The sequence below is a fragment of the Camelus dromedarius genome, chromosome 15 (assembly GCF_036321535.1).
Source record: "Camelus dromedarius isolate mCamDro1 chromosome 15, mCamDro1.pat, whole genome shotgun sequence".
Classification (NCBI taxonomy): Eukaryota; Metazoa; Chordata; class Mammalia; order Artiodactyla; family Camelidae; genus Camelus; species Camelus dromedarius.
This window is the reverse complement of record NC_087450.1, coordinates 19752775-19779056: the sequence shown is the minus strand read 5'-3', so window position 1 is coordinate 19779056 and position 26282 is coordinate 19752775. Positions and strand designations below refer to the sequence as shown.

General features: G+C 40.4%; 1 protein-coding gene across 1 annotated transcript; it reads left to right on the top strand.

The window, feature by feature from the left end:
- The first annotated feature begins 14269 nt into the window (after positions 1-14269).
- Positions 14270-16350, top strand: C15H2orf74 (chromosome 15 C2orf74 homolog). The gene is made up of 3 exons (XM_031467099.2): positions 14270-14375; positions 14476-14632; positions 15420-16350. Exons 1-3 carry the CDS (start codon positions 14344-14346, stop codon positions 15591-15593), a joined length of 363 nt encoding a protein of 120 aa, XP_031322959.1. The 5' UTR covers positions 14270-14343; the 3' UTR covers positions 15594-16350.
- Positions 16351-26282: the final 9932 nt, after the last annotated feature.

Genomic DNA, 26282 nt, shown 5'->3' with positions numbered 1-26282 from the left:
ATTAAAAAGTATACAGTTTACTATTAAACTCATGACACGCTTTAAAGTCATTTATAATCAAATTCCTCAATATAAAGCATCAATTCGAAAAACGCGTTTTAGACTCTGTTTAGACAGGGGCATTACTGAATACCCGCTTATGTAAGTTTGTTTAAAAGCCTCAGGAAGAAGTCTTGTTACGTAGTGGGATTCCTTCTTCAAATCAGGGATGGTGCCTCGGGACATTTTCCAACAGCAGGGGGCCAGGCGAGGCTCTCAGCGCCAGCAACGGTCAGCAGCAGACGCCTTCTTGGGAAATCTCCCGGGAGGACAGGCTAAGGAGCATGCGCAACAGATTTTCCGTTAGGAGGCAGGTGAGCACGCGCACGCAGATGTTGGGAAGCCAGAAAGAGTCCTCTGAGCATGCGCTGTCGGGTGCCGGCGCCGTCGCCGTGGTTGGAGAATCTTCGAGGATCCTCGCCTTGGCCGGATTCCAGACTCGCGGAAGAAAGGCTGGTATATTCGTTTTTATGACAGGAATTTTAACATCTTTTACCTTCTTGAATCATTTTTTTCCCAAATGCAAATATATATTGAATATTCACTGTAAAATAGGCAAAGGACTGGGGGAACAAAGATATCACAGAAAAATAATTACAGATAGGCCTTAAACATACAAAAAGATGTGTAGCATCAGTTGTATTAAGAGAAAGCCAATTAGAACTACATTGAGGTACTATTTTTTACTCCTCAGATTGGCAAACATTGAAACGTTTGGCGATATACTCTATAGAATGTGAGGTAACAGAGGCTGCCTTACAGTGCAGGTGGGAGAGCAAAGGGTTGCAACCTTAGTGGTTAGAAAACTACAGCTGCATTTACACTTTGTTCCAATTATCGCACTTTGGGGGGTTCTTCCTATAGGTAACACTTGCTTACATATGAAATGATGTATGAAGTTGTTGACTATAATTAGCAACAGATTGGAAACTACCCAAATATCCATCTGAGAACTGAGAACTGATTTTTACAACAGTGGTATATATGCACAATCGAGCATTATGCAGCTGTGAGAAAGAATGAGGAAGTCCCCTACATACTGATATGTAAAGATCTCCAGGATATCTTGCTAAATAAAAAACAAAAACAAAAACCAAAAAACCAGGTGCAGAACAGCTTATAAGGTATGCCTTTTGTGTAGGAAAGGAGAATAAGATTATATGATTCTTATTTCCACATAAATTCTGGAAAGATACACAAGAAAACAATACTCATGATTTCTTACGGGGTGGAAGGGAGAACAGAGGCACAGTGAGAGACTTCTCAATTATACATTATAATGTATTGCTTTTTGAACTGTATGAATGTTAATCATTAGAAAAATTAAATTATAGTAACTTTTAAAAAAATTCAGAAATATGTAATATAAAAAATGAAAAATCTCCCCTTCTAATTTTCCCGTTTGAAGGTTACTACTATTAACGATTAAGTGTATGTTCTTCTAGGATCTTAGTTGCTTTAATTTTAAAGTAGTTTTAAAAATTTACTTATGATATATGTTATTCACATGCTTTGGAAATATGGAGGAAAGCTTTATTTTTAATCAAAACCTTTTAGTCTGTTATAATTATGTTTTTTAATTTATCCTAGTTAAGGATATTAGTTATGAGTTACTAGTCGTGTGGATATCCTCTCCTGTGAAATGCCCATTTAATAAAAAAGCCCATTTTCTATTGGGTTGTCGTTTTCTTATTGATTTACAGGAGTTCTTTATAAATTCTGAATATATGTCCTTTGTACATGAACACTCTTTGGCTTGTCTTCTCATTTTAATATATTTTGATAAACAAAAGGTCATAATTTTAATGTGGTTCAATTATCAATTTTTTTAAATGGATGGTGCTTTTTCTTTGGTGCTGTTTAACAGATCTGCTATTAAACTTATTTATTGAATTCTTAATTTATGTTATTTTTTAGTTCTAGAATTTCCATTTATTTGTTTGTTATAGTTTCCAGTGCTCTGCCAAAGTCATCTTTTTCTTTTTTTCCTTGAACATATTTAAGAATTGCTATTTAAAAATCTATGTCTGATAACTCTACCAGCTGGTTCCCCTTTGGGTCTGTTTTTTCCCTCCTCCCTTGATTTGTTAAGATATCAGCTTGTCTCCTTGTATGCCTGGCTTTTTTTTTTTAATGTGGTCATTGTATATGGAAAAATTATAGAGATAATTTGAAGCCTGAAATAATGCCCTTTTCCTCGAGAGAGAATTCATGTTTGTTTCTGATAGGTGGCTGGGAGCACTATCAATCTCAGGGCAACTTAATCCATTCTGAAATTGAGATAATTCAGAATTGGCCTTCAGTACTTTTGAGGGCCTGTCTATTCAACCTATTCTTAGACTGTGACCCCTTGTGTCTCAACCTAAAGCCTGAGGATTTGCCCTGAATCGTGTTCCCCTAACCCCATGAGTCTGTCCAAAGCTCTTTTCAGCTTCTCACCTGCATCGTTGGAAATTGGAAGACTGTCAGAGCCCCCAATACTAGGCTCAGCTACCTAGATTTCTATCCCTCCATTTTCTCCTGGATCTTGGCACATAATTCTTCATGGCCTTATTTGCCCTCCTATGCTTTCAAACAGATAATTTAAAATATTTTATATAGCTTTTCCAGTTGTCCTCTAGGAAAATTGGTTATTCTGCTTATTCTGCAGAAGTTTTTAAAAATAAAAAAAGTGTTTCAAGACTTCTTTAAAGAAAAAATAAGTCTTAATTTTATGTTCTTTTTTTGTGTTTTGGAAGTAAGACTGTGGCTTGGAGCTTTATCGATGTAAATTAAAATATTTTACAGCTGATTTTCAGGTGGACTTTTAAAAAAGCTATTATTGTTCTTTAAATCAGAAGCTCTCAGGATTTAAGGGCTGCGTGTTGAGGTCATTGGTAGCAGAGTTAGGGTTGGAAGTGGAGGATAGTTGTCCTACATTAGACAGAGCCTGTTTTGACAGCTGGGTGTCTCTTTCATACTAACATTTCTCTGCTTTCATCTCTAGCTCTCAGTATCATTTCATGCAGGTGATCACTCCATTCTTCTTAAAGCATTTTCTCTGAGCCCTTATTTTCCTGCTCCTTCTCTCTCTTTCTTGATTTCAGTCTATTTCGCTGACTTATTTTCCTTTTCCCAACCTCTGGTTCCCTAGAGCTTAATCTGGGGGATCTCTCCTCTATCTAAACTCTCTTCCCAATTGATCTCATGCAGACCTATGACATTAAATATTTCCTGTGCATAAAAATCTCAAATTTACACCTCCAGCTCAGATGTCTTCCTAGATCTTCTATCCCATTGCCTCCTTTTTTAATTAAAAAAAAATACAGTGATATGCAAATGCCTTAAGCATACAGCCCAGTGAATTTTACATATGTATACATCCATGTTGCCTCCATGCAGATCCGCACGTGAGGCGTTTCTATTACAGCAGAAGGTTCCATCGTAGCCTTTCTTTTTAATACTCCCTTCTGAGAGGTCTCTACTGTTCTGACTGTAATTTTGCCTGTTCTGTAGTTCATATAAATGGAATCATAGAGTGTGTATCGTTGTGTGTCTGGCTCGTTTCACTCAATGAGATGTTTTTAAAATGTGTTTGTGTTGCTCTGTATATTAGTAGTGCATTCTTTTTATTACTGAATAGTATTCCATAGTACGACAATTCCACAATTTGTTTATTCATTTTCCAGTTGTTAGACGTTGTTTTTTTCCCCCAGTTTTTGACTATCAGTAATAGAGCTGCTATGCTAGGAACAATTCTGTACATTTAAATATATATATATAAAATGCACTGTCTTAATGTGGTGACATGCTTGGAAGATCTGATTGGATAGATTACCTAATACAACATTCTAAGGAGAGAAACAGTGACCTTGACTTTTTCTTCCAAGTTCTTAAATTCAGTAACAGTTTTTAAAATAATACATAAAGTGAAGGGTTACAAATCTGTGAAGATATCTGAAATCATCAGTAATAAAGAACTTTACAGAAAATCATAATTTTCCAACCCTAAGAAAATTGCTGGAGAATTTGTTTACCAAATTGTATTGACTCCTTTATCCTAATGATTGTCTTTCTTGGGAGAACCTACAAACCATTAGCAACTTCTGGCACAGGCAAAGAAACGTGTGTGCACAAACGTTTGGTTCTTTTATGCTGTTGTAATTGCACCAGGAAGACAAAGAGCAACACATCAGTGGCTGAGATGCTCTCAAACCACAGACTCAGTGCCTTTTGTTGACTGCTTCAGCCCTTCTTCAGCGATCTTCTCTTCTCCTTTACTTTCTGACTACTCAGCCTGTGGTCCTCAGACCAAGAGCATCAGTATCATCCGGGAGCTGCATTAGTTACCTATTGTGAACATATTATCCCAATATTTATCAGCTTAAAACAACACATGTGTGTTATCTCACTGTTTTTGTGGGTCAGGATTCTGGGCACAGCTTAACTGGGTCCTCTGCTTTCCAGTCTCTCACAAGGCTGCAGTCAAGGTGGCATCCCAAGGTTTATGATATTATCTGAAGGCTTGACTGCCACCAACCCTGAGAACAGCCAGCTGGGGTCTCACTGAAGGCGTGCTGGATTATTTACCTGTTTAGGGCACCTGCATGTTTCAGGTTAGTTCTGACTGGATCACCTAATCCAAGTCATCATCCCCAAACAGCTTCCAGCTTCCTTGCTTTTTCTCCTTCCTGCCTACAGTCTACTTTCCAATGGCAACCGTAATGAAAATAAGAAATAAAATAAAAAATCTGAGCACATCACATCCCTACTGAAGCTGTCCAATGACTTCCAATTATTCAGAAAAAAATAAATTTCTGTAAAACTTGCAAAGTTCTCTATGACCTAGCCCCTGCCAGACTCTGACTCCAACCAGACTGCTTATCCCTATGATACATGCTAGATGTACTGGCTTTCTTTTGGACCCTTGAATACACCCAGCTCAGTTTCTCCTTAGGGTCTTTGCACTAGCTCTTCTCTCTGCTCCCAGATCTTCTCATAGTGGCTCCTTCTCATTCAGGTCCTGGTCATGGAAAGTAGTCTTCATTCTTAATCTCTGTTACTTTATATTCTTTGTGGCATTACTCAAGATCTGAAATTCATGCTTGTTTACTTGTGTTATAGGATGTTACAAAGGGGCTCTGACTTGGACTTATAGCAGAGACTCCAAACGTCAAGCATGATATAGGAGGTAACAAAGACTCTTAGGACCCACGCCCAAGTAAGGGAAGGAGAGGTTGGTTCTTCCTGTATCAGCAATTGCCCACCCATTGAAGAGTTTGGGGTGAAAGGTCCTGGAGGGAGGAGAGAGAATTATCAATATACTCTGCAGGTGTGCCTCTCCCATGGTGGGAGGAGGGAGGAACCAGCCCCTCGTTGAAGGAGACTTCTCAGAGCGCGTCTGATACATGTACCCTGCACAGGGCTGGGTGCAGGTCCTGTGGCTCCTGAAGCTATACTACATCTGGGACTTCTTTAAGAAGAAGAACATAAAATTATGAATGAAGTGAAGTATGAAAGTAACTATCATCAGTGATGTACCATGATCATTTTTACCTTGAGCTTGAAAAAGTAACAGAAAAGTTGAAAGTGATTAATCAAGTTTAAGCAAGTTCCTAAAAAACTAAATTACTCAAATGGCACTTTTGTGAATCTAGGGTTTCTTTTAATTCAAATAGAGTAATAAAGGTTTGCTTTTGCCTTAACAAAGGGAGGAGACTGAATCTAAGAAATGAGAAATAAGGTTAAAAAGGGGGGAATAAATAGGAGATAAAAATAAAAGATCAATATGTAAAGATATTTTGAGCCAAAAAACAATGACACAAAATGGATGAGATTTTAAAATAAAAGAGCCAGAAGCCAGTAAGCTTTTGAAAAGAAAAGATTAATATTTAATAAAAGTAAAGATTTAATAGTATCAGAGTTGTGTTCACATATTTATGTACAGATATGTCCATTGATGCTATTTATAAAGATAATTGTCCAACAATAAGAAAATAATTGTAAATCTTCTATAAAATGGAAATATGTATAGGTATTAAAAATCATCTTTTTTTTTTTTTTTTTGAATGAAGGTAGATTTATTCAGAGAGATACACTGAAAGGCAAGAGAAAGGCCATGAGGTGTGGGGGTTGGGTGCTCAGATTAAAAGTAGGTACACATTCCATAGACAGAATGTGGGCCATCTCTGAAGAGGGATGGGCCGCCAAAAATCTTCTTTTTGAGGATTATTGAAAGACATTGGGAAATGTTTGTAGTAAAAATGATGTTTAACAAAGTATATACACAATGGTTCCAACTTAAAAAACTATACAGTACATATGTGTTTTCTCAAAATGCTAAACAGAGTTACCACATGACTCAGCAATTTCACACCTAGGTATTTACCCAAGAGAAATGAAAACATATGTCTATGAAAAACTTATACCAAACTTGCCAATATTCATGGCAGCATTGTTCATAATATTAAGAATGGAAATAACCCAAATGTCCAAAATTTGATCTATTCATAAAATATAGTATTATTCAGCAATATAAAGGGATGAAATACTATTCATGCTACAACAGGGATAAATCTTAAAATTATTATGCTAAGTTGAAAGAAGCCAAACACAAAAGACCAAATATTGTATGATACCATTTGTATGAAATGTCAGGAATAGGCAAGTCTATAAGAGGCAGAAAATAGATTAGTGGTTGCCAGGGACTGCGGAGCAGGGAGTAAGGAGTGACTGTTAAGGGGTAAAGGGTTTCTTTTAGAGATGATAAAAACGCTTTAAATTTAGATGTGGTGATGGTTATGCAATTACCATAGGTATAACATATATGTCAGTATATATACCAGTATATATAGTATAAAATACCAGTATGTTTCAACAGTTTTTCTCTGCAGGTAGTGGAATTATGAGAGATTTAATTTTCTTTTTTCTGCATTTTACACATTTTTACAATGAAAAATTGCATTTAAAACAAATAAATGAGGGAACTGGTAACCAGTGTTACTCTAAATGTGATCTGTGAAATGGTGCTGGTCCCTAAATGTCACTGGTCTGCAACTAAATGCAAAAATTGACAGTAAATACCTAGAAACTTTAGATAACTATTTTACACTGCTGTGATATTCAAGTGTATGGTTAATTCTGTTTTACTAAAATACTCATCCTCCGTGGATTGGAATTAAAAACAAAAACCTGCTCCTTCAACACAGAGGGTTAGTGAAGCCCTGCCCTAGATAATTCCTTAGTATCCTTTTCAGAAATGCTGAAACCAAAGGGGTTGATTAAAAGGAATAAAAACTAAAAAAGTGGATTGATTTATAAAATCATAACAGTACAGATGATTAGAGCACATTATGCTTAGAAGGAAATAAAAGCAGAAAGCTTACAGACTGAACTGAATGAAAAGGAAAAAACAAAACAAAACCACTGCCATCAGCCTCTAAGGCTGGAGCTTCCAAACTCAAACACCAGAGGAAGTCTCCCATCTGCCTCTTGATAGTGGTTCCCAGGGATTGTTACAGGTTCTGAGTTGTTACAGGGTTGGGAAATGGGGAGGAGGCTTGAAAACAATGTAAGTGCAAAAGACTCAGCCTATACAAACCCTGAGGTAGACTGGAATGATGAATCACCTCTTCCCTGGGTTGGATTCACTAGGTCAGGAAGTCTCCCAGGAACAGATGAACCAGGTCAGCTTTAACGTGTTTCCCAGACATCTCAGGAAGATGTTGAATCAGAGACTGATCTGTTTTTTCAAAGTCCTTGGAATTTGATCCTTACTAACCGTGTAGCATGGGGCATGGCAGAAGATGCTCAGATACGTGGCAAGGACATTCTCCTCTGCCTGCAGCCTAGGTATGTCATTCACAAACGAGAGGGTCGAAGGGGACCACTGGGATGATGGCTCAGTGATGGCTGAATCTTCAGCTTCGTATTCTTCCATCTTCGTGAAGCCTGCAAGACCAAGGGACTTTAAAATGTGGCCCAAGATGGATGTTGTGACTAGCGTGGTTGAAGCCAGGAATGTATTTACCCAATTTGGGTGATTATAATGTGATATTAATAGTACACTGCTTCTAAGGGGAGGGTATAGCTCAGTGGTAGAGTGCATGCTTAGCATTCACAAGGTCTGGGGTTCATTCCCCAGTATCTCCATTAAAAAGAAAGAAAGGAAAATAAAAGTACACTACTGCTAACACACTCTTTCTCAAAGATATTTCAGTTCCACATGAACAGATACTTCCTATAAAGTTTTGCAAAATCTTTTGCAGTGATTTTTGTAGGCTGTTGTGCTTAACTGTGGCATTTGGGAACTGGTGCCTGTTTCCTTAGTGAGAGAAGTACTGTCTTAAGTGTCATCACCTCTGCCAAGGGCAGTGTTTCCTGTCGTACAGCTCAGTGTTACTTGTTCTGTGATAAACAGCTGGATGATGAATGGATTTTCTAAAAACCTTATCAAGCTGTAATGACTTCCTGAGGTTATAAATGGCTTCTGCATGAAAAGGTTAACTGTGAATCATAAATAACAAAGGCTTCTCAACAGAACCATCTTTCTCTTGTGTGAACATTGTATGTACTGAAATATTATCCATTTATCTTGCTGTTTAATATCATTTTTTCTTTCTTCCTCCAGTAAAAACTGATAGACTTTGGCCATTAATGTAGAAGAAAAAACTCTTTCAACCCAGGTGCCCTGTTAAATGTCACAGCTCAATGTTGATGAGTTTTGGTCACTTCCAGTTAGCTTTCTAAAATCCAAAATAGGACCTCCAAGCAGCCCTACTAGCTGTGGTAGGAAAAAGGCTGCACTAATTTCATAAACAAGAAAAGGCACTCATTTTATTCCACTTGTCCTTTGGAGGCTGAAGGGAACCTGTTTAATGTCCACTAAGGTCAGGACATGATTGATGGCTCAATGACTGTTGTGTGAGAAATCAAGGAATCTCATGTTAAGATTGGAAGGCTCAGAAAGGGAGGCAGTCTGATGTTGGTTACATTGTGTTTTGGTCAGGAACCTTGGATCAGAAGAGACATATACCCCACTCAGACCAGTTTAAGCCCAAAAGGAATAGCATTGGCTCACATAACTGAAAGCTCAGTTGCCACTCCACACTGAAAATCAAGGCTTCAGGCATGGTTAGAGCAAGCAAAGTCATTTGTAGTTTGTCTCTCTCCACACCTCTCAGCCCTGCTCTCTTCTGTGCTGGTGGTTTCTGCAGATGTCTTGACATTGAGACTAACTGAGCTGATTAGGTCACAGGTTGACCCCTGAACTGTGGACTCTTCTGATTAGCCAGACCTGGGTCCTGTGCTCATTACCAGGTTCCAAATTCAGGCCTCTGTGACTTGTGAGTCCTCTGAATGTCCTCGTCTTGATCCTGCTGTTTGGGGATCATGCTCTTGTCAGAGGACCTCACCCAATCACATGGATCAAGGCCTTAGAGAGGTGGTTGGGGACTCACATGCACCCTGGACCCATCTGTAGCACAAGTTGCTGTGGACCCTGTCACCAGGAGTTGACACCCTCTGGGCACCACTCCAAAGGAGACTGAAAGCAGGAGAGGGGAGGCAGGGCAGAACTGCTCACCCTAGGAGGAGTTGATGTCTGACCCAAATGTGGCAGATGCCAGGAGCACCAGAAAAGCCCCACTTGTTCCAAAGAGAACTCCCCATCTCCTGGCTGATACCTGAAATTCTACCCCAACTGTCTTGCTTTCACTTTAAGCTCTTGTTAATAAACAAATATCCTTGAGAGTGGAAACACTTTATGTTTTTAATCAGCATTCTTGGTACAAAGGATTAAAACGGAGGTTTTGATAACAAGAGGGAATGAAATTTTCAGGGTTCTGGGAGTCAGGGGTCAAGGAATAAATGGGGTGGGAGGTGAGAAATGACACAGAACATGAAAGAATCTGCCACCTTCCAGCATGTCTGTGGCTGGAGCTGGATGGGACAACGATTTGGGATGCAGGTAGGTGACATGGTGTGTTACTGAGTTGAAGTGATAGCTGAGAGAAAGCAAGAAGGAAGGAAGCCCAGTGGGTGGTGATGGCATCATGGAAGAGCAGTCCAAGAACTAGGTCTTGGAGGATTCAGAGGTGGGGACAGGTAAAGGGCTGAGGTAGGGGGAGGATAATCACAGTGGGGAAACAAACTGAGCAAATGGATGGAGATTGAAACAGATCTCTATGTACTGGTTGTCTTGTTTTTCCAGTGCCTGCTGTGTACCAGGCCACTTTACAGATGGGTTACCTTTCCTTTGTTACACAAATAATTTTTTTAAATTGTAATAAAATATATACAACACAAAACTGACCATTTTAACCATTTTCTAAATGTATAGGCCAGTGGCGTTAAGTATATTCACTTTGTTGTGCAAACATCATCACATCCATCTCCAAAACTTTTTCATCATCCCAAACTGAAACTCTGTATCCATTATAGAATAACTCACCATTTCTCCCTTTCTTAGCACCTGGTAGCTACTGTTATACTTTCTGCATCTATGAATTTGACTGTTACAGAATGTGATATAAGTGGACTCATATAATGTGTCATCCTTCTGTATCTGGCTTACTTCACTTAGCATAATGCCTTCAACCATTCATCCATGTGTAACGTATCAGAATTTCATTTCTTTTTAAGGCTGAATAACATTCCGTTGTATGTATATGCCACATTTTGTTTATCTATTCACTTGTCAATGAATACTAGGTTGTTACTAGCTTTTGGCTATTGTGAAGAATGCTGCTATGAACATGGGTGTACTGTTAAAGTCCCTGCTTTTCTTCATTTGTGTATATACCCAGAAGTGGGAATTGCTGGATCATATGGTAATGCTATGTTTAACTTTTTGAAGAACAGCTATACTGTTTTCCACAGTGACTGTACCATTTTACATTCTCAACAGCAATGCACCAGGTTTCCAGTTTCTTTACATCCTTAGCAACACTTGGTTTTCTGTTTCCCCCCTCCTTTTTTCAAAAATAATAGTCTTCTTAATGGGGTGTGAGGTAGTATCTCATTGTGATTTTGATTAGCTCCTTAATGATTAGTGATGTTGAGTATCTTTTCTTGTATTTGTTGATCATTTGTATATCTTCTTTGGAGAGATGTCTGTTCAAGCCCTGTGCCTATATTTGAATTGAGTTGTTGGGTTGTTTTGTTCTTGTTGAGTTATAGAAGTTCTTTATATATTCTGGATATTAATCTATTATCCTATATGTGATTTGCAAATATTTTCTCACCATTGAGTATGATGTTAACTGTGGGGTTTTTAATGCATGGCCTCTATTATGTTGGGGTAGTTTTCTTCTATTCCTAGGTTTTTTTTTTTTTTTTTTTAGTGTTTTATCATGAAAGGATGTTAAATTTTGGCAAATTCCTTTCCTGCATCAATTGAGATGATCATTTTCCCCTCTTCATTCCATTAATAGTTTGTATTACATGATTTTTGTATGTTGAACTATCCATGCATTTCAAGAATAAGTCCTACTTGGTCATGGTGTATAATCCTTTAAAAATACGAATAAATTAAGTTTTCTATTACTTTATTGGAAATTTTTGCCTCAATATTCATAAGAAATATTGGTCTTTAGTTTTCTTTTTTTTAGTATCTTTGCCTGGCTTTGGTATCAAGGTAATGTTGTGCTTATAGAATGATTTAGGGAGTATTCCTTCTTCAGTTTCTTAAATGAGTTTGAGAAAGATTGGTGTTTGTTCTTTTTTAAATGTTTGACAGAATTCCCCAGTGAAACCATCTGGTCTAGGACTTTTCTTTGTTGGGCAGTTTTTTTGTTTTTCTTTTCTTTTTTTTTTACTGTTGATTCAGTTTTCTTATTATAGTTCTATTCAGATTTTCTATTTCTTCATGATTCAGTTTTGGTAGGTTTTTTTCTAGGAATTTTTCCATTTCATCTAGGTTATTCAATTTTTTATCATACAATTGTTCATAGTACTCTCTTAGGCTATATTTTAATTTCTGTAAGACTAGTAGTAATGTCCCACCACAAATAATTTTTTAAACACATACCTTCTGTGTGCAAGGCACACTGTGTTAGGTTCTGGAGCCCTATCTCTGAGTAAGACCCCATGTCATCACAGAGCTTATAGTCCAGTGAATTCAAAATGTGATTTAGAGACTAAAGTTGGATAACCTTCCACTTTCAGAATTATATTAACTATATTCTAATTATATTAACTATACACATTCAAAATTATAATAACTAACAATTTAAGATATTGATTCCCAAGCCTCAGTCAGTGAAAGCAAGCCCTTATGATACAATTTTATCAGCCCTTACTTTTTGTTACTACTGTATTCTTGCCAAAGGTCCCTTGTCTCAGAGTATGTGTGGCAGACAATCTTGGAGACAGGAACAACTAGCAACAGTCACTCTAGTCCCACATTACTCTTTTTACCATACATGCTTAAATTTAGGCATGGGGATGGGACTCTCTTTTCCTTTTTATTCAGATATGATATCTGTACGATGAGGGCATGAAGTTCACTAGTTTGATGGGTTTTTACATATGTCTAGACCTGTGTAGCCACCAGTAGATCAATATAAAATATTGCCATTGCGCATTGCTAGTGTATATGAGACATGAGAAGATTTAGACTCAAAATCTCAGTCTAGCAGCAGTGTAGAGTAAGGAGGGTAAGACGGGCTCTGAGCCTTAGCTGGAGAAAACATCCAAAAATTCTGCTAACTCTGCCAGGAATGGCTCAGATACTCACATATTCTGCAAAATCAGCTTTGGTCTGAGCCCTCCAACAAACTCTGCTTGTGCGCGCACACACACACACACACACGCACGCACACACATGCACATACACACATTCATTCATTCAGCATGGAATTTTCAGCTTCTGACTTGGTGGAGTATCCAAAGATAAAGAAATCACTGTCCCTGCCCTTCTAGAGAAGAGCCAGTGTTGCTGCAGCCAAAGGCCCCAGGGCTCACCTTCCGACTTTTCAGACATGGTTGGCAGCAGCTGCTGTACTCCTTATACCCTTTTTCACTCCTCAGAAAATCCTAGCTCTGCTCTCTCGCTCCGTGTCATGGTCATCACTTACTCACCTGAAGTTAGGTCAGGCCTGGGGGTCATTTCTACTCTAACCATCTTGTTCTACTCCTACTACTTCAGCTGTGGCTTCTAGAGCTGCCAGTTTTCTTCTGTGTTCCAGGAATTAGGCCCAGTGATGTGGGATCTGAAGGCTATAGGCTAGTCAGCCTGGAGAGAACACCGTTAGGGGGTTAGTTGATTACTAATCTCAGCACTGTAGAGAGGGATTTTATAAGAAGGAAGTGGACTGATTGTTCGTGATCTGTGAAGGAAACAGTAAGATAGGCTCAGGTTAAGAACAGAAAGATGGTATTTGGAATGTAGAAAGAAAATCCTTGTCCAAAGAGTGGCCAGGATGATGCCAGGGGACAGCCTGCAGCCCAGCAGAGAGTTTCATGGTTCTCCTGACTTCAGGTGATGGGTGGGGTTGGGCTGGTGTTCTGATCCTACTTACTCAGTGGTTCCATGATTCTATGATGTCACTGAAGAGAGAAGAATGGGGAGCTGGTCTCAGTTCCAGCTGCTCCAATTTCTCTCTCCTCTGAATTCTCATAGTTTTTGGGGTGAGGGGAGGTGAGCTGAGTCCCACGTGTCCCAGCTCAGTCTCCCCTCTAGCCACCTCAGCCCCCACCACATTTATGGAGAGAAATTAACCATTGTGAGTCCACGTCACCAAAACAAGCAGAGCATCTTTTATGAAGCTCATCAAAAGAACAACAATGAAAACATCCTTTTATTCTTCTGTTTCTAGAAAACTTAAAGAACAAGAGAACTACATTCAAACTGAGCTGGAAAAGTATATTTGGACAGTCTATGACTGTGAGAGTGGACGAGTCTCCTAGCTACCCTATGAGCTTTGAAACCACAGCATTCACTTTCTTCATCATCCTTCTAATTTGCCTCAGTTGCATCTTCTTTTTATTGGTGGTTTTTTTATATAAATGGTATAAATCCATGCTGATAAATTGGGATCAGCTTTCAAGTCACACTAGCAAATGTATCTAGAAATAATATAAAACAATTTAAAATAGAGCAAATAATAATGCTGTAGCTATCTGTTTTTTCCATTTCAGGGTTTTAGAAATGATAATTTCCTGTTTAAAAATGAAGTTCCATTTCAAGCCTTAACATTAAGACCATTCTTCCTTTTCTGAATTTTTTTATTATTTATTTTCAGTACCCAAAATGGGGAAGATGAACAGACAGAGAAAGGTCCTTGTACAGATGCTAATGGAGGTGTAGGTTGTACAGCTGCTAATATGGAGGTGGACAATTTAGGAGACCAAGAAAAGTAAGTCTGTATCTTAGCATGTGGTAGAATGCCATTTCTGTGTGTGATAATGGTGGCTAAGATGCATGAATTTTTAAAACCTTGCTGATTGATTTTATAGGCCTCCTGTACCCATGAGGCCTGGCATTCTTGTCCAGAGACAGAGTAAAGAGGTGGTGGCCATACCCTTAGGAAATGGAGAGGATGTGGAGGATGAAGAAGAAGACAAAATAAAAGAGAAGCAAAAGCCCAAGACTGCTGGAGAAAACGGTCAGGAGGTGATGATGGGCTTTTCTACTCTCAAGGGGCAGCTTAGAATTTGTCTGATTGAAGAGGAGGTAAATGCCTTGGCTAGGTATAATGAAAGGTGGTCTTGTCTGTAACTTAGGTTTTTGTCTGGAAAGGAGTACAGTGTCCACAGTCATTTAAACCATCTTCTTAGCCTGTTGGTTCATGTTATTAAACAGATTACACATGCCACTCCTGGACACATGCCCCATCTTCATTCTTACATTTGTGTTTGTCTTAATAGTTCCCCTTCACTTTGCTTCACTCAGAATCCTAAAATCTTAGAGGTGGAAGAGACCTTGGAGATCACTTAGGGGGATCCAACTCTCTCATGAATTGTTCAAAGTTACTCCCCCACCAAGGCTGAACTCAAGACCAGACCCCATGTACCTGCTCTATTTCCAGGCTCCTTCTACAGCAGCATGTAAACATTGGCAGGGCCTTCCTGATCTCCATGTTTGGAGCTCCCTAATAAGAACCACTGACATGCCCCAGGACCAGTAGGAGACAGAATGATGGTCCAGGTGGCTCTTGGGTTTGATTGCTTCACAGAGAGAATAACACATCACCAAATGCTATTTGAATAGAGCAGCGTATGCTTTTGTAACCATACGAATCTGAATCAGATCATGATGGTCTTTCATGCTTTCCTCTGTCATTTAGAAATACCTTTGCTGTTTCTCACTAAAAATGTACATAAAACCTATAGTTTTAAAAGCAGGGCTTGTTGCGTTCATAAATTGATCACTTTAGACCATTTGTCCCGTTCTCTTGCAGGATGACTATTTGCAAAAACCACCCATCCCTGTCACTGGAAGTCCTTCAGCTATTGGTAACCACAAAAGACCCTTAAAAGGAGTGACATTTTCTAGGGAGGTAATTGTTGTGGACCTTGGGAAGGACAACCCTGTAGCTCGAAGCTATACTCGATTACATAAAGAGAGAAAATGAAGCTCAGAAAACGCTGAGAGTGAAAGAAATGTAACCTTAGACTAACAGTGAAGTGACTGGGGTACAGAATCATGTTGAAACAACAAAATAATGAGGAATTAAACAAATTCAGATAGTATTTTACCTTTGTGCAGAAAGAAGTGGACTATGTGCAAAATTCTGTAAGTAAAATATCCGGAGCTTGAATACAGATTTTTAAAAAGTCAAATCTGAGTTCAAGAAGTTAATTGTATTAAGTGTCCTTAAAACTCTGTCTACTCAAACACTGTCATAACATGTGAATAAAGTTATTTGTGTTTGTGCAGATATCTTTTAGGTAAATCATGTTCAAGGGGGACTTTGGCAACAGTACAGGTTCTTGATGCTTTGATCACAGGCATTTATGACCAAATAGTATTACCGCTGTCATCATGGAAACTTCCAATAGCTGGGACTAGGGCCTCCTACTACGCAGTTCCCTTTGAACTCAGTCCTGAAACTTTCTTGTACTGATGGCTGCTTTTTAAGATTGACACCAAAACAACTACCATCAGCAACAAAATGCCTGTTACTTTAGGCAAATCCTGAGATGATACTTTTCTTGATTTCAGTAGTTTAAAATTTGCTTTTCATGTGTGGACTATGACAGTACAGACCAGTACAGCATTTGTAAAATGTGTAAGGGGCTATGAGAGAGGTAAAAAGCAGAAAACATAGCATTTGATTCAGGAGCCTCGCACATTGTCCTGTGTGCAGCATACGCTTAATAAATGTTTGTTGAATGATTAGGGGAATAAGTGATAAAATAATTTAGAATGTGTGCCTGACGCTAACTGGGGAGTGTTGGTGCCCTTTGTAGGGGAGAAGTCCCTGTGGTCTGGAACCATTCCACTGTGGGGCAGAGAAGGGACTTAATGGAATGGAAGGATTGGCTAAGATAAGCAGAGGGAAGAGTGTCTTTCAGATGGCCAAAGGCACAAGCCAAGGCAAAGAGGTGAGAGTGTGTACTGAGTTTGGTGGACACCAGTTAGCTGGAGCCAGGTTGGCCCTGAGGAGCGTTGAGATATAACAGTGAAGTGCAGTGAGGAGTCAGAGTAAGGTGAGTCTCAGGATCCCAGGCTAGAGGTATGGGGTGGAAGATGGGGTAAAGCCATGGGACTGCAGGGGAGGGGTTTACAGAAGTATTCATTCAGAGCCCATGAGATGTCTACAAGCACTTAAAATCTTAATCTTTCACCTGATGGTAACATTAAAATTTAAAAAAAAAATTTTAAATTGTGGTAAAACACAAATTTACCGTCTTAACCATCTTTAAGTGCACAGGTAAATAATCTTAAGTACACTCACGTTGTACAGCTATCACATCCACCCAAAGAACTGTTTTCATTTTGCACAGCTCTAACTCTGTACCCATTAAACGCTAACTCCTCATTCCCGACCTTCCCAGGCCCCAGCAACCACCAATCTACTTTCCAATCTACTTTGTATCTCTATGAATTTGATGACTCTTAGCACCTCATATAAGTGGAATCACAGTATTCGTCCTCTGTGACTAGCTTCTTTCGCTTAGCATAATGTCCTCGAGGTTTATCCATGTGTCAGAATTTCCTTCCTTTTGAAGCCTGAACAATATCCCATTTGTATGTGTATCCCACATTTTGTTTTTTTGTTTATCTGTTGATGAACGCTTGGGTTGCTTCACCTTTCATCTGTTGTGAATAATGTTGCTATGATGGTTTAAAATTTCAATCTAAGAAAATTCAGACTTATCCAGATAAACATTTATAGGTGCGCATTCCCATATATTGGCATGGTTCATTGCCTGTATCTGGATCTGTATTTATGAAACCAAGTTACTCTGTCACAAGCTGACAAGAAAAGAGTAGAGAAGGAATGAATCCATAATGATGCACCTGTGTCGAAGTGAAGGCCAATTTCCTGTGACTGACTGTACTAACTGTGGTTTTGTACAACTTCTAGTAGGGGAAAATGGTGGGAAAATTGGCCATCAGTGCCCATGATGTTACAGGCACACGGAATTCCGGAAAGGCCAGTCAGTGGTGCCACAACCATGGGGTGAGTCAATAGAACAGCAAGAACTAATGGAAAATCAAAACACTAGTAACAACTGGGAAGGCTTTTTTTTTTTTTTTAAGTTTTATACTTAAATCATTTGAAATTTACAGAAGAGCTGCAAGAATAGTACAAAGAACTGTGTGCCTTCACTCAGATTCCCCAGCTAACAGTTTACCACATTTGTTTTCTTTTTCTCTTTCCATATATATGTATTCAGATGTTTTAAGCATTTGATAGAAAGATGCACACATTCTGTGTCATTCAGCCTTAGCACTTCAGCACATTCTTCCTACAGACTGGAACATTCTCCCACATGACCACAAGCTATCCATCAACTAACAGTGATACCTTTGCCATCTAATCAAGAGGGCTCATTCAAAATTTGCCAGTTGTCCCAGTTATTTCCCATATAGGTCCAGGATCCAGTTCATGACAATGCTTTCCGTGTAGTTGTCACGTCTCTTTCTTCTCTTCAATTTGGACCATTCCCTCAGACTTGCTTTGACTTTTCTGACCTTGACACTTTTGAAAATTACAGGTCAGGTACTTTGTAGCATGTCCGTCACTGTTGGGTTTGCCTGATATTTCTTCATGATTAGGTTCAGGCCATGTGTCTTTGGCAGGAATGTTCCAGAAGTGATCCTGTGACCTCAGTGCATCACATCAGCAGTTGTGTGCTGCCATGTGTATTGATGTAATTTTAATTTTTACCACTTGGTTAAGATGGTGTCTGTCAGATTTCTCCCCTGTAAAGTTAATGAGTAGTTTTTACTTATTAATAAGCAGTATTCATTGGCAGTCGCTTATGCTGTACTCTTCTTCACTGGAAGCAAGTCACTGTGTCCAGCCCACGCCCAAGGGGATAGGATACACAAGGACATGAATACCAAGAGGCCGGGCTCGTTGATGGTCATCCTGAAGGCTGTAGAGTCTCAGGTTGGTGCTGCCTCTGGTGGCTGGCAGTCCTCTCTGGGAGAACATGACTCCAGTAGAGGTCAAGAGCATGCCAGCTGATGATGCCATCTCATTTCAGAGCTTTTAAAATGTGTGATATGATTCTAACACTATGATATAATGTACCAGCAGAGGGGAGTGTGACTCTCTGAGAGGTGGAGACATCAAGGAAAATTTTGCAGAGGAAAATATTAGAGCAAAGTCTTGGTGAAGGAGGTGAGAAGGGAAAGGGCCCTCCAGGCAGAAGGTCCTGAAAGTTCAGAGGCACAGATGTGTGGGAGGGCCCCAGAGTGTGACTGCTGGACAGGGTGCTGGTGACAGAACAATTCAAGATGAGGGCCAGGCCGGCCCTTGAGTGAGCCTTGCTAAGGGGGTGGGCATGGGAAGTCCCTGAAGAATGTAAAGCAGAGCTATTGTATTAATGGTTTTGTTAGAAAGATTGCTATGGAGGCAGTGGAGGATGGGTTGGAGGGGAGAGAGTCTCATGGGGGCAAGAAGACCACTAGGAAGGCCATTGTAAAGATCCAAGCAATAAAATGTGAAGACCCAGAGGAAAACAGGTGAGATGGAATGAAGAAAAGTGACTCAAGAAAAACACAGGAGAGGGACTTGATAGGATGTCCAGTCAGCTGTGAGGGATGAGCAGGGCTGCCTTACTGTAACAGCTCTTTGTGAAGTGTAGACTGCGACATGGACGGCGCCCCTTGGGCTGTGCAGAGTGGAGCCCTGGAGACAAGGGCAGGGTGGACAAATAGAACACCCAGCCCTTGGATGATGATGATGCCCACAGACAGGACAGAGGGAAGCCATGAGAGGAAGAGGAGGAGCAGGTTCAAGGGAAGTGGCAGTGAGCCAGGGATTGTAAATTGGTCTCCAAATAGCCATGCTACCATCTTCCTTTAGTAACAACCCCTCCCCCTGTATTTTCTCTCGGAGTATGTGACTAAGTTCTGGCCATTGAGGTGAGCACAGAAGTGATTTCTGCAACTTCTGAGTCATGCACTTGGAAGGAGAGAAGCACGCCTGCCTTATCTTTCCTTCCTCCTGCAGGTAAGAATGTGGAGGTGGTCGTGAGCCATCTTTGACAAAGCAGATGAAGGTAGCATCTTAGAAGTGGCAGAGTAGCAGGATGTAATCTGGAAGCTCCAAACATCCAGCTTTCACACTGGTCCTGAACCACTAGTGAGAGAAATAAACTTCCAACAGTTTAAGCCACTTTTAGGGAGGAAGAGGTGGGGTTGGGGAGAGTCTCTGGCTACAGAAGCCTCGTCTTTATCCTAACTATTGGAGAAGTTATGTAAAAGTGGGGTGGAAAGTGATGGAGGAGAATGTGCCTCTCAGATCTCCTGGGTAGTGTGCATTAGGGCCAGCCCTGCTGCCATTCTCTGAGTCACTGCTGCATTAGTGCCAAGGCCACTCACAGGGTGCTTCTAACCAATGTGTGAGCTGACTAAGATACCATTCCTGCAAGAAGTAGGACTCCTTTGGCAGGAACATTGGCTCTAGGAGCTGCCTTTGGCTTGGCTGGGAAATCTGGGATAGAAGGGTCAATTTAGGAGTATTTGGAGTTTGGTGGTAGTTGGTGTATGGAGGTAAAGGAGATCACAGAGGAGAGGTGAAGATAAGACAACAAAAACATTTTTAAGTGCTTCCTTCATGCCTGGAACTGTTCTAAGAGATTTAGTTGTATTAATTCTTTTAACGTCACACCACCTATGAGGTTATGTGGCAGACACTGCTAGTTGTCCCCTGATATCTGTTCTTCCCTTATTGCTTGGGAAGAGAACTGCCACATCTTGGCTGGGCATGTTGCTAACCAGGATAAGGACAACACTTCCCAGCCTTCCTTGCTAGGTATGGTCATGGGACGTGTTCTGGCCAACAGGGTCTAAGCACAAGTGTTGGGATGCGTCTTACAGGTTGAGGATATTCTCTTCTCTTGTTCTTTTTGGTTCCTGCCGGTTAGAATGTGGATGCGTTCGTTGCCTGAAACTGGACCCCGATGTGGAGCCATGTGTTGAAGATTTTGACATAAGCTCAGATTCTGATGATTGTATAGCTCCCATGTGTATCTTGCCGTGGACTGCCTATTTTTACATGAAGGGAAAAGGCTATCTTGTATTATTTTGTTACTGCTACTTTGTAACTAGCAGTTGAAACTAATAATAATACAGATAGGTAGTAATACTACTCCGTTTTACAAAGTACAAAGAGGTGATAAAGTACAAAGAGGCTAGGGAATTTGCCTAAGGCCACTCAACTAGTAAGTGGCAGAGCTAAGACTTGGATCCAAGCATTAGGGCTCAGAGCCTGCCAGTGTGGCCTGACACTACAATTCAGCACACGTTTCCTTCACTGTTGATGTGAAAAAGGACTCTTCGTATTGGCTTTCACACCCTCAAAATGTCCTCTCTATAGCCTTACTGTCCATTATATTTGTGTCCATCCTACTGCCCCTGACTTTCATGACTTTCGCATCTTTGCTGATACTTCTCTTCTTTGGTCTGGACCAACCTCTCCCATCTCTACCTTCAAAGCCCAGTTCTCTCCTTTCATATCTCATCAACCAATGTCTTCTTTTACTCCTATGAAATGATTCATTCAATTCATATTTTTTCCTCCTATGTGTTAAGAATCATACTACTTAGATAACATCCTTGGGAAAATCAAGAAAGTAGTTACTCACATCATTTTCTGTGTTCTGTAGTTCATATGAGGAGCCCTAGTTGAGAAAGGCTAATCAAATGCGTCATTAGCAGACATGCAGACTGAAGTTAGACAATATAAATGACTTGCTCAATCTACGGCACATGGAAAAGCTGAAGATAGGACATTTATTTGCTAAGTAGCCCCTGGTGTTATTACATAAACTCATTTATGCGAACCATCTTAAAATAAAAATTTTTAACCTGCCCTGCTCTTGCCCCTGCCCCCATTCATTTAACCAATATTTATTGAGATCTGTTGTGTGCTGGGCACTGGGGATTCTACAACATGCAAAACAGATCTACAGTTAGTTGTAAGCTATTGTACTTACCTATGCGTTTGCTACCACAGTAGCTTTTAAACATAAAACAAACAAACATACAAAAAAAACCCCAAAACAACAACAGCAACAAGAAAAAAAACCCCATTTAATATTATCATAACATACGACACACATGTGATCATTTAAGAAGCAATATTTACCTTTACCACATGGAATCACTCTGATATTTAAACTATCCTAGTCTGTTTCATTAAGATAAAAATGCTATGGTAGTGACTGCTAAACTGATTTACAGGCTACTAACAGATTGGAACATACAGGTTTGAGAGAAATTCATTCATTTCTCCGTTCAGTTATTCAAACAAACATTGCCTGGTGCCTACTGGGCACTGGGCACAGCTCAGAGCCTGAAAGCAAATGACTGCACAGTGCACTACAGACTCTGGTGTGTGTGAGGCAGGTGTGTCATCGCCCTCACTTTGCTGCAGGAAAGATGGCACCTGAAGTGGTCCAGCTTGCCACCTCACTCATCTCTCCCCACCTCCCTAGTTCAAACTGATCAAAACCCAGCTTGCTATAGAAGCATCCACCCTTATCCTTTCTCCTTGGGTCTTCCTATCTCAGGTTGAGCCCCACCCACCTTTGGACTCATCTCCTCCCACTGCTTCTGAGGCTTTGCTCCACCACCTGTTCCTCTTATTACCAGCTGGTCCCCATCAGCATGTGAAAACATTTAAAAGAGAAAGGCAGAAATCTCCCTTCACCTCAAATTCCTGTCCAACTACTGTCTGTCTCTCTTACCCATCCCGTCAAGCATGGTCTCAGCCTTCTCACCTCCCATTCATTCCCTTGTCCACCGTGACCTGGCTTCTGCCCCAATAGTTCACTGAAATTGCTCTCTGCAAAGGGCCCAAAGAACTTCTTGTTAGATCCAAGGAACAATTTATTATTCTACTTGCCCTCTTCTCTATCTAACGCTGCTGACCACTCCCCCCATCATGGCTTTTGGCTTCCATGATGAAATGCCTTCTTTGTTTTCTTCCTCCTCCTTTTGGTGCCCCTCTTCAGGCTCCATCTTCTCTTCCCACCCCATCCATGCTTATCTCCAGAGTTATAACCTCAGCCCTCCCCGAGCCTCTTTTCATTCCAGTCTCTCAGAATGATGGTGACTAACCAAGCTGAAAGTCCCAGTCTCTGAAAAACACTTCCTCCCCACCTTGACAAATATACCCCCCCTTCCAGTTTTTAATCCCACTCCTATCCATCGTTTGTGTCATAAGAATGATTTTTCTAAAACCCAAGTCTGATTGCATCATTTCTCCATTTAGATTACCTCAGTGGTTTCCTGTTGCCACAGAACAAAGTCCACGATCCTCAGTAGGGCAAATGAGGCTTTTCATGACAGGGCAATCTGCCTCCTTGCAGCCTGACATGCCTCAGTCATAGCCACCCCGGTGCCAGGTGCTTCTCCATGCTTCTGTGCCTGGGGACTTGCTGCTCCCGAAGCCTGGTGTCCCCTTTCCCCTGATGAAGACAAGAGTCTGCACTCTGCAAGCCTCCTCTAAGAAAAAGACTACAGAAGCACCACAATCCCTAGGTAGAATTAGGCACTTCTCCTCTGTGCTCCCAAGTGTACACTGGATTTACCAGGAAGATGGATTCACACCGGTCTCTTCCACTAGTGCTTGAACCCTAGGTAGTGCCTGAGAATCATTTTTGTAGTCACTCCAGCATAGAGCAGACTTGGACACACAGTAGATGCTCGATAACTGCCGTGGTGTAATGTTTACCCACCCTAGTACTGGATGGTTACAAAAGGCCAGAACCCATGATTTGACACTGAAGATGTTTTGACTCAATTTTCCCCCAAGTTTTTATTTTGAAAATAATTTCAAAGTTACAGAACAGTTGCAAGAATAGTTCAAAGAACCCTCAGGTATGCTTCACATAGATTCACTAGGTGTCAGCCTTTTGCCACACTTGCTTTATCTGTTTTTCCCTCAGATCTAATTGCAGAAATCATGACACTTTACCCATAAATATTTAAGCGTGTATCTCCAAAGAACAAGAACGCTCTCCTCTGTAACCAAAGTTTAATGCTCAGAAAATGTAACATTGACAAGGTGTTAACCAGGATGTGGTCTGAAATGCAATTTAAACTTCCCCAAGTGTGTCATTTTAAACTGTTTTGGATCCAGGAGCTAGTTTAGGATCAAGCATCACATTTATTATCTTTTTAGTCTTCTTCTGACATTCATGAAATGTTTATTTTTGCAGAATCTAGTCCAGATCCATTTTGCAGAATTTCCCTCAATTTGGACTTTTCTGATTGTTTCTGCATGATTAGATTCAGAATAAGCATTTTTGGCAGGAATGCCACAGAGATGATGGTGTAGCATGTCAGTTTGCTCCATTACTGGTGATGCTGAGTTTGATCATTCGGTTAAGGTGGTTAGTCACCAGATTTCTCCCTTGTAAAGATTACTTTTCCTTTTTGTATGTATTTAGTAAGTAAATTGGGCAGGGGTATGTATAATATACCTTCATTTGTATGACTATTCTCTTCCTCAATAATCCTTTACTCATTGATTTAGGGTTTTTTCCCCAAACTTTTTTACTGTGGTAAAATACACATAACAGAATTTACCATTGTAACCATTAAGTGTACAGTTCCGTGGTATTAAGTACGTTCATAATGTTGTGCTACCATCACCACTGTCCATCTCCAGAACTCGTTTCATCTTGCAAAACTGAGATTCTATACGCACTGAACAATAACTCCCCATTTCCCTCTCCCCTCAGCCTCTGGCAACCACTGTTCTGTCTCCATGATTTTGACCACTCTAAACACTTCATTTAAGTGGAATCAAGCAGTATTTGTCTTTTCATTACTGGCTTATTTCATGTAACAATGTTATACGCTAAACTCACATTAATAGCATAATGTGAATCTCAAGTTTCATCCATGTTGTGGCATATGTCAGAATTTCTTTTTTAAGGATGAATAATATTCCTTTGTGTGTGTATACCCCATTTTGCTTATCCATTCATCCATCAAAGGACAGTTGGGTTGCTTCCACGTTTTAAGTATCGTGAATAATGCTGCTACGATTATGAGTGTATAAATACACCCATGAGACCTGTGACTCAGTTTTTTAAGACAATTATTTTAATAATTATATTAATTCTGAAGATTTCTTTGTTAAATTACTTTTTGGAGCTAATTCTTTTCGGCCAGTTTAATTATTGATTGATTATCTATATAGAATACCTTTTCCATTTAGATTTTAATAAAAATATTTACATTGGGATAATTCTTTTTATATAAATATTACAAAACTTTTTGTTCACATAAAATTTTAATGATAATAGCTTATGCCTTTGTAAGTTTTCTGGTAAGTCTTATTTTCCCCCAGGTTCCAGTTATACACAGCTAAATCTCACCATGTGATGTTCCATGGATAATAGTCTTTACGAATTGGATAAAAGATGAACAGCTAATCCATAAGAAAATGGTGCTCACTAGCATTGTCAATGAAATTCTTTTCTATTTGATACCTTATGTTAGCTGTCCATGCCTTTGGTGAAGTAAAGTGTAAAAGGTGAACTCAAAATGTCATTTTGTTTTGGGATCAAAACACTTTGAAGCAGTCCGTTTACAAAATTGTTGTAGCTTTCTGGAGAATCATGTTGGAATGCAGTAACTCCTGTAAGCAAAGGGAGAAAATACTCTCCACCAGTTAGTTTCTCTCATTGATGAGCACAGACCAGACAGAAGCCAGGTTATTACAGTGGAACAGAACATTCAGTTACTTTCACCCTTGTGAAATTGTCATGCCTGTTTCCCCTGAGAAATAAATATCCACAGACCCATCAGCCACATTCCTCAAACAGTTGGTGCAAAGTTTTTGCTGGAAGGTGAAAATTCGTTAAAGGAATCGTTAATATTCGCTTAATTTTTGTAAAATTGCATCAAGGTGCAATAATATGCACTTGCAATCACATTCATTTGTCATCTATAAAGGATTATTACATGAATAAAAAGCAAACATTCCTAAAGTAACTGGGAACTTGTAGCTCGCGCTTTGTGAGCAGGTGTTGGAAAGGTGTGAGACTCGGTGTCCAGGGGAGAAGCAGAGTGCGCCAACTCCGTGGGAACTTTTCAACAAAACGTGAATACGATGCAGAGAAAGCGCGCTCCGAGGAGACCACCTCGCACCATGAGCGCGCTCCGACCTCAGATGTCGGTCGCACAGCGAACTGGGTGACCAAGAGCTTGGGTCGTGTCCTCGAGAGAACCGAATATTGTCAGCTTGGCCGGCGGGAGCCTGACAACCGCTATCTGTCCGCATCCCCCGTACCGCTCTTAGGCGCCCCTCACTCACCGCCCGCTTGCTAGTATCGAAGGTAATCCTTGCAATAATAATGAATCCTTGGGAGGCATCCGGCCTTTCCGAGGCGGCGGAGGTTCCTCCTTCCCAGCCCCTGCACTTGCGAGCCCCACAGCCGGGCCCAGGGCCTCCCCAAACCCCACCTGGCCTCCTGGATCCCCTCCCCAGCGCCGTGGCTCAGACCTCTCTCCCACCATCCAACGCCCCAACCTGGGTCTCTTGGGCCCAGACCTCTTTCCTCCTTGCCGGCACTCACCTCGGGCCCGAGCCCCCTCCCGAGCCCCCTCCCCCGACGCCAGG

Excerpts from the sequence above, each read along its gene's own strand:
- C15H2orf74 (XM_031467099.2), top strand. The coding sequence starts at position 14,344 with ATGGAGGTGGACAATTTAGGAGACCAAGAAAA. Across the intron at positions 14,376-14,475 it reads AATTTAGGAGACCAAGAAAA|GCCTCCTGTACCCATGAGGC; the intron begins GTAAGTCTGTAT and ends TTGATTTTATAG. Across the intron at positions 14,633-15,419 it reads CTGGAGAAAACGGTCAGGAG|GATGACTATTTGCAAAAACC; the intron begins GTGATGATGGGC and ends GTTCTCTTGCAG.